This window comes from Acomys russatus, chromosome 4, assembly GCF_903995435.1.
Source record: "Acomys russatus chromosome 4, mAcoRus1.1, whole genome shotgun sequence".
NCBI classification, from domain to species: domain Eukaryota; kingdom Metazoa; phylum Chordata; class Mammalia; order Rodentia; family Muridae; genus Acomys; species Acomys russatus.
Genome location: NC_067140.1, coordinates 13,582,956 through 13,590,487, shown reverse-complemented (window position 1 = coordinate 13,590,487; position 7,532 = coordinate 13,582,956). Strand labels below are relative to the sequence as shown.

Here is a 7,532-nt window from a genome sequence, read left to right as displayed (position 1 = left end):
CGCTATGACCTCTCCTCCTCTCCCCACAATACAGATGAAAAAACTGAGACCCGGAGACAGGCAAGACTTACTTGCCCAGTACTCAGAGGCCAAGTCAGCAATCCAGGCCGAGCTAGACCCATGTCCCTACATTACTTGCTTTCAATTCTTGCACAAGCATCCCTTACCCTAATGACATCAGACAGGGGGTGGGAGGGTGGAGCCAAGATCAGGGAAACACAAGCCACTCTAGGCCTCCTCCCCTGACTCAACAGCTCTGGCATCCTGGTGGCTATAGGTGTTAAAGTTGGGGGCCTCTGGGCCCTGAGCTTATTGGGTGCCACAAAAGAAACATGAGAATGCAGCGTGCCCTCCTCCTGGTAGTCCTCCTGGCTTTGGAGACCCAGCTGCCTGTGGCCTTGGGTAGGAAGAAGGGAGGTGAGTGTCAGGAATCCCTTTGCTCCAAGAGCCAGGTGGTTTCTTCATTTCTATGGAGGGTGAGGGCTTTGGGAGAGCCAGTGATGAGTGAAGGGTGTGTGTGTGTGTGTGTGTGTTTGTGTGTGTGTGTGTGTGTGTGTGTGTGAGTGTGTGTGTGTGTGTGTGTGTGTGTGTGTGCATCCATCTGCCTCAGTGCTCCCAGGAGCCTGCACTTTTGTCTGTGCATCAGACATGTACATGCTTGTGTACATGTACCTGCCTGTGCCTACATTCACAACTGACTGTTTCTGAGGACACACACCTATTTCTGTGTACATACGTGCTTTTGTTCCTGTCCGTGCAGACCTCTATCTGTGTGCATACGCTTTCTGTGTCCGAGCTTATGAACATGCCTCCGTGCATCCGCGTACCACCGGGTCTCTCTCTATATGAGGAAAAGAAATCATTACATGATTGCACCAAGGGGGCTGGTAGAAGGAAGGGACTTGGGAGTTGAGTAAGGAGTGTGACTCCTGGGATCCTGGGATCTGAGACGAAGGAATGTCTGCTGTTGTCTCTCGTCATCCTCTGCCAAGCTTCAGGCCCGTTCCCACCCCTGACAAAGCTCAGGTTGGCATGGTGACAGCAAGGGAGGCACAAGTGTGCTTATACTGGTGCCGCCATCAGGCCGAAGCCACTCCTCCAGCCCCTCTGAGGCTGACGGTGGCCCTGCCTTGGGGAGAGGTATAGATGTGGGCACAGCAGCCCATCCTCCAAGGCTGGGGAAGCCTGTGCAAGGCAGGTCGATGACGAACACAGTTTCTACAGGGCACCCAGTCCTTTTAGCCTGGAGTATGCCTTCCTCTGAGGCACAGGTCTCTGGCTGGGGCATGAGCTGGTTTGGGGAGGAGGGTGCTTAGAGAGCCCACGCTGAGGATGGAAGAAGAGCCAGTAGGTTCCAAGGCTAGACCTTGTGTTGTGTCTGATCCATGTTACAATCACATAGAACTCTTCACTGTGATGTAGTGAATTGGTACTGTTTCAATCCGCATTTTACTGATAAGGAAACCAAGGCATAGTGGTACACCACACCTGCCCAAGGGCAAAGGATGAGATGGTATCAAACGTGGTGTCTGACTGCAGTTGTTGCGGGTCAGAAAGGCTCACTTCACTAACTCACTTCCCATGAAATGGGGACCACACTTTCCTCTCAAGAGCAAATGGGGCTTTGAAGGGTAAATGTCATGTAGGGCTGTAAGTGCAGCATATGTGGTGACTTTGTTGAGCAACTGAGGGGTCCTAGGAAAGCAGTCTTGACACCACACCCAGGGCGAGACCTGGTTCCACCAGAACCTGGGCCTGCTCTACCTACCCGGTCAGTTGTGACAGCCTGACCATTCCCAGCTCACGTCATTCCATCCTTCCCTGGTTTCTCTCCCATGAGACATCTGCCTGGCTCTCGGTAGAACTTCAGACAGTGGCAGAAGGCAACAGGGCCAAGAGAAAGAAAGCCTTGGTTTGTCTTGGTGGAAGCTCAGCAACTTTGGTTTATAAGAGGCCATGTTCCTCAGCCAAATGTCAGGGTGGTGGCAGTTTTGTAGTCACGTTTAGAGCTGTGTGTCGAGGGCTAGGCATGTTTGTGTCTCTGACTTCATTGATGGAGCCGAATACAACCATGCCCAGGTATGGTTGCTACACAGGTAGGGAGTCCACATATCTGCTGTGGTGCACATCTGCGTCACTCCCAGAACATGTGTCACAAGTAGAAAACCTGGGTGTGGTGGGGCAGTGGGGAGAGCAGGCGGGTAGTGTGGTCTCTCAGACCCATGCATGCCTCTCTGTACACTCCAGGCTTTTAGCCTCCATACTGTGGCACAGACAGTTTGTCCCACTTAAAATGCCAACTTTCTTCCCCTCCTTATCAGTCTAGTCCTTGGAACCCAATCCCAGGGCCCTCTTCCAACATTTCACTCTGCCTTTCGGCTGCAACCTACCCTGTGCCAGCTCTCTCAACACCCCCACCCCCACCCACCCCCACCCATCCCAGCCCACCCCCACACCCCCACCCACCTCAACCCACCCCAACCCACCCCAACCCACCCTCACCCACCCCCACCCACCCCAACCCACTCCCACCCACTAGAGCTTCCACTTCTTTGCTTAGAATGCAGACAGCTCCATTAGGCCCACTGCCTGAGGCCTGAGCACTTCTGTACTGGCCTGAGTTTGGTACTAAATTCTGGCCTGTAGATAGTCTACAAAAGCTCTGACCATTCCCAAATGTGGGTGTACACACACACACACACACACACACACACACACACACACACACACACACACACACACACACACGTTCCTTTTCTCTCCCAAATACCCCACACTCTTTCCCAAAGAGATCCTTAGAATGTGTGCTCCCTCCTGGACTATGCTCCTCACTTTCCAGCAGGGGGCAGCAGTTCAGCTTAAACCATCAGTTTAAGAACTAAAGCTGACAGTGACAGTGTGCGCTAGCAAGGGACCACCTACTATGTGCACAGCCAGTGCCCAAGTAGGGACAGAGGGAGGAGGTAGTTGACACAAAGCCAAATGCAGCTGCCTGAACTCTAAACAAGGAAATGGGAGTGTCCCACGGACCAGGGCTCTAAGTGCCAGGTAGGTTGCCCGGATAGAGGCAGGGAAAACTTGTGGAAGAGGGACCCAGGGATCACACCATAGCCCTGGATCCAACTGAGGCTTCTGTGATGCCAGATGGAACTGAAGTCTTAGGACCAGCCCAGACCCCACGAGTCCTAGGCAGGCCAGCGTGCAGATAGGCTGCTCACTGTCCTTTGAAGGCCTTAATTTCTTCCTCTATAGAGGTGGTGATTTCCCACTTGGGTATGAAATCTCAACAAGAAGAGTGGCTAGGCCAACTCTAGGACAGAGCATTCTAGAGCTGTTAAAAGGGGAAAGGCTCAACAACGGAGTTGATGCGCGAACCTTAAACTGTGCCACTTGCAACAGTGCTGAGCACAGCGGTGTGGATGTGCCAGGCTGGCAAGTAGCTGGCACACGTGCAACACTGGGCTCCTCTCCAAATCTCTCTTCTTCCCATAGTCCTTAACCCCATAGCACTGTGCCCTGTGCCGTGCTCATGATGAACAGGGCAAGCAGGCAACAAGCCTTAGCTTCCAGCCGCTGAGAGGCACCAACAGCTGTAGGCACACGCTCCAGGGATGACCCTGCTCTGTGGCTTCAGAGGAGCAGGGCTTTCTGATGAGGTGACCTTTCAGCTGAGATCGGTAAACTGATCGAGTAGCCAGGGTGGAAGTCGGTGCGAGGCAAAGCCAGAGCCTGGCAGAGAGACCTGGCTTGGAGCAGCTCAGAGGCATAGAGAAGGCGGCCAGGGAGGTTCCGGTGGGCGGGGCAGACCGCACATAATCTTGTCTGAGGTGAAGACTTTGTGTCTGTGTGCACATGGATGTACATCTGTGTATTTGTGTGTACAGGAGCACATGGGTGCCTGTGTGTGTGGAGGCATGAAGACCGAAGGACAACAACCTAGGGTGTCATTTCTCGGGTGCCACCCCATCTTGGTTTTGAGACAAGAGTTTCTCATTAACCTTGAACTCATCTTGTAGGCCAGATGGGTTGGCTGACTGGCAAACCTGAGAGATCAACCTGTCTTCACCTCCTTGGGCTGGGATTGCAAGTGCATATCATGCCCTCTTTTTGTTTGTTTGGTTTTGTTTGTTGTTTGTTTGTTTGTTTTAACATGGGTTTTAAGGTTCAAACTTGGGTCCTAACTGAATAATCTCCATAGCCTGAGATTTTTTTTAATTTCATTTTTCCTATCCATTATGCCACTAGATATCAAATTAGCTCTAGATAGAAAAAGTATAGCACTCGTCCTGATAGCAAGCAAGAAGACACGGCAACGTTAGGTCCTGCAATTCCAAGTCAGGGATTCTTACATAACCCTGAGCTGCCTCTGGTTACATGACGTGAGGGTTCTTCTACAGACAAAATGGGGGGCTGCCCACCAGACGACAGGCCCTGCGGCCACATGATTCCTGATCAGTGCGTAAATGACCGCCAGTGTCCCTCATCTTGGAAGTGCTGCTACCGAGCCTGCTACCGTCAGTGTGTCCCTAGGGTCTCTGGTAAGTGCCCTTTTCCCTGTGCCAGTTGCCCCCGCCTCAAGCCCCAGGGCTGATGGGCACAAGCAAGACTCACTCAAGCCCCTGTAATTGCAGTAAAGCTGGGCAGCTGTCCCGTGGACCAACTCCGCTGCCTCGGTCCTACAAAGCATATGTGTAACCGAGACTCGGACTGCTCAGGCTCGAAGCGATGCTGTGTCAGCGCCTGTGGTCGGGACTGCAGAGACCCCAGGAAAGGTGCTATTCCTGCTTCCCCTCCAGCCCAGCTCTGAGATGTCCTTCTGGGTCAACAATCTCAGCAGGACACCTCCCTCAGGAGCAAGGCCCCCTCACATGGCCACAGCTGGAGAAGTGCAAGAGTTCCCATTAGCATGACACAGAAACTGGGTTCCTCGGTTATCTTAACTGAATGCGCTGTGACACCGGGGACCACATCCCTGAGTTTCCCTGGACCTTCTGAAGGAGGCTGGGGAGTCCATCTAAACTCAGAGTCCTATTACAAAAGAAAGGTTAACCCTTTCTTTCCCTTTCTTTAGGCTAATAATTCCTGCTTAGGATCTGTGGCTCTGCACCCCAGGTGTGGTTCCCACCAGGAAGAGATCAGGATGGTGCCCAGGCATCCCACCACCCAACCCAGATCATCTCTCAGGAAACAACCGTAACCTTCTGGAAAATGCTGCTGGCCTGTTGTCACTTCACTTACAACTTGTGTCTCCTGCTTTCTCACCTGTGAGTGAAGGTCCATGCCAGACCTCCTCACAGGTGTATCTCATCACTCCAGTACCTGATCCCAATGTCATGCTGAGCTCCCATCTCACCTCATAATCATTTTTACAGCTCTCTGTATGTTGTTTCCTCCACCTAAAATGCCAGCTCAGGCGGCCCCTTCTCTACAGAGCCCTGAACCCACCTTCAAACAATCCTCCTCCCAAAATGTGCCTCTAGCTGAATTTTCCAAATCTGAGTCATCTTCACTGTCCCCGCAGAACCACACCGTAATGTATAAAGTGAGATAAAGCAAACCCCATGTGCATCTTAGTAATGTTTTCATTTAAATGGTTCCCTCTTGGATGTGACAATTCATTTCCAAAGGATGGCGCAGGGGAGGGGAAGTTTGGTGTCACTAAGGCAAATAAGATCTTCAAGATCACTGGGCAGACACAGATTGGAACTATGGAGCCAACCGCAAGGAAGACAGTAGTTACACTAAGTTAATCCATGCCTCATTTAAATAATATCATTAGACTCCAGCTGGAGACGGCCACCTGCCAAGGCGGAGCCTGCCTCTGTTTTAATAAATGGAGGTTAACAAGGGTTAAAGAGATGTCAGAGATGCAGAGCTCTGATTAAGACAGCTCCCTGGCAGAGTCAGGGGCAAACAGAGAGCCTCTCACTCCGTGAGTCGATGCTGTTTCATGTCATGGCCAAGTGCTTGCTAAGATCACTGGGGTTGTCCCACTTCCAGGGAAAGGATTCCCAGCGGCTGGGATGTCACATCTAGAGGAAGCCTGTCCCCGCTTTTGAGCTGCCTCTCACTTGTCTTGATTTCCCCAGGGGCCAGCTTACAGTCAGGACCTAATCAGGGTTTCTTGAGAGGAACTAGCAAGAATCCATCCATCCATTCCTTGGACCCAGGCATCTGATACCAGACTCGCCTGGGAGGAAAAGGAGACACCTCAACCCTTTTCTCTGCCGAGCCTGCTTTTGTTTGCTAGACTTGGGCTATGGGCAGACTGCTATGGAGGTGGACTTGGGAATTCTGACTCTTCTGTTCCGGTTCTCGGGGCCTTGCTGTAGCCCAGGCAAGTCCTTCACCGCTTCCATTTGCAGAGTGGAAGATGGAAAGAGTCCCACATTTTTTTTTTTTTTTTTTTTTTTGGCTGCCACAGCCTTTCTCACTAGATTCAAATACCTGAACTGTTGACTCCTAGTTAATGATAGTTAACAACATGGACCCAAGGTGACACTTAGAAAGAAGAAAGGTGTCTGAACTCACAGAATCTGTGCAATCTTGGATATTTCTCTGCCTCCTTCTGGGCCTCTGTTTGTGCATGCGTCACATTAGCATGGATAATTCAGAGGGTCACAGTCTCTGTGCACCACGTCCCTTCTCTTCCAGATTCCCTAGGGCACGGTGTATGTACCACGTGTTTATAAACTGCCAACTTGGTAGAATCTATAGTTACTTGGAGGCAGGCCTCTACCCCTATGGAGGGTTATCCTGACATGCTAATTGATGTAGGAAGACCAACTTTGACTGTGGGTAGGCCAACTTTGACTGTGGGTGGGCCAACTTTGACTGTGGTGGGCCAACTTTGACTGTGGGTGGGCCAACTTTGACTGTGGTGGGCCAACTTTGACTGTGGGTGGGCCAACTTTGACTGTGGGTGGGCCCGCCCTCCCTTGGACAGTGTGGGTGGGGCCACCCTCCCTTGGATAGTGTGGGTGGGACCACCCTCCCTTGGATAGTGTGGGTGGGACCACCCTCCCTTGGATAGTGTGGGTGGGACCACCCTCCCTTGGATAGTGTGGGTGGGACTACCCTCTCCTAGGAACTGGATCCCGGACTGGACAAAATGAAGCAAGTGGGCTGAGTACAGCATGCTACACATGTGTTCCTCACCCTCATCTAAATACAGATGTGACGTAAGAAGCTGCTTCAAGCTCCCGCTGCCTTGACTTCCTGGCCAGGAAGGGCCGCGTCTTGAACTGTGAGCTGAAACGAACCCTTTCTCCCTTGCTTTGCTTTTGTCAGAGCGTTTAGTCACCACAACAGGAAGAGACACTAAGACAGCACCCCAGGAATTTGGAGCCTCGCTGGGAACCTGTTAGGGGTAGAACCAACAGGCATAAGGCACCATTCTTCTGGAAGCTTCCAGCCTCTGCCACAAGAAGAACTCATTGGAAAGCCACTGGCCTAAAGCTGAGCTGTCTCAGACAAGCCTCACGTTTGGGGAATGGGGAACTAATATTTATGGTAGGAAGTCTCAGGGATAT

At 51.8% G+C, this 7,532-nt stretch overlaps 1 protein-coding gene across 1 annotated transcript; it reads left to right on the top strand.

Moving 5' to 3' along the window:
• The first annotated feature begins 242 nt into the window (after positions 1-242).
• On the top strand, positions 243-4,807 carry Wfdc5 (WAP four-disulfide core domain 5). The gene is made up of 3 exons (XM_051144838.1): positions 243-417; positions 4,398-4,538; positions 4,632-4,807. Exons 1-3 carry the CDS (start codon positions 333-335, stop codon positions 4,805-4,807), a joined length of 402 nt encoding a protein of 133 aa, XP_051000795.1. The 5' UTR covers positions 243-332.
• The last annotated feature ends 2,725 nt before the right edge of the window (positions 4,808-7,532 follow it).

Excerpts from the sequence above, each read along its gene's own strand:
- Wfdc5 (XM_051144838.1), top strand. The coding sequence starts at position 333 with ATGAGAATGCAGCGTGCCCTCCTCCTGGTAGTCCTCCTGGCTTTGGAG. Across the intron at positions 418-4,397 it reads CTTGGGTAGGAAGAAGGGAG|ACAAAATGGGGGGCTGCCCA; the intron begins GTGAGTGTCAGG and ends GTTCTTCTACAG. Across the intron at positions 4,539-4,631 it reads GTGTGTCCCTAGGGTCTCTG|TAAAGCTGGGCAGCTGTCCC; the intron begins GTAAGTGCCCTT and ends CTGTAATTGCAG.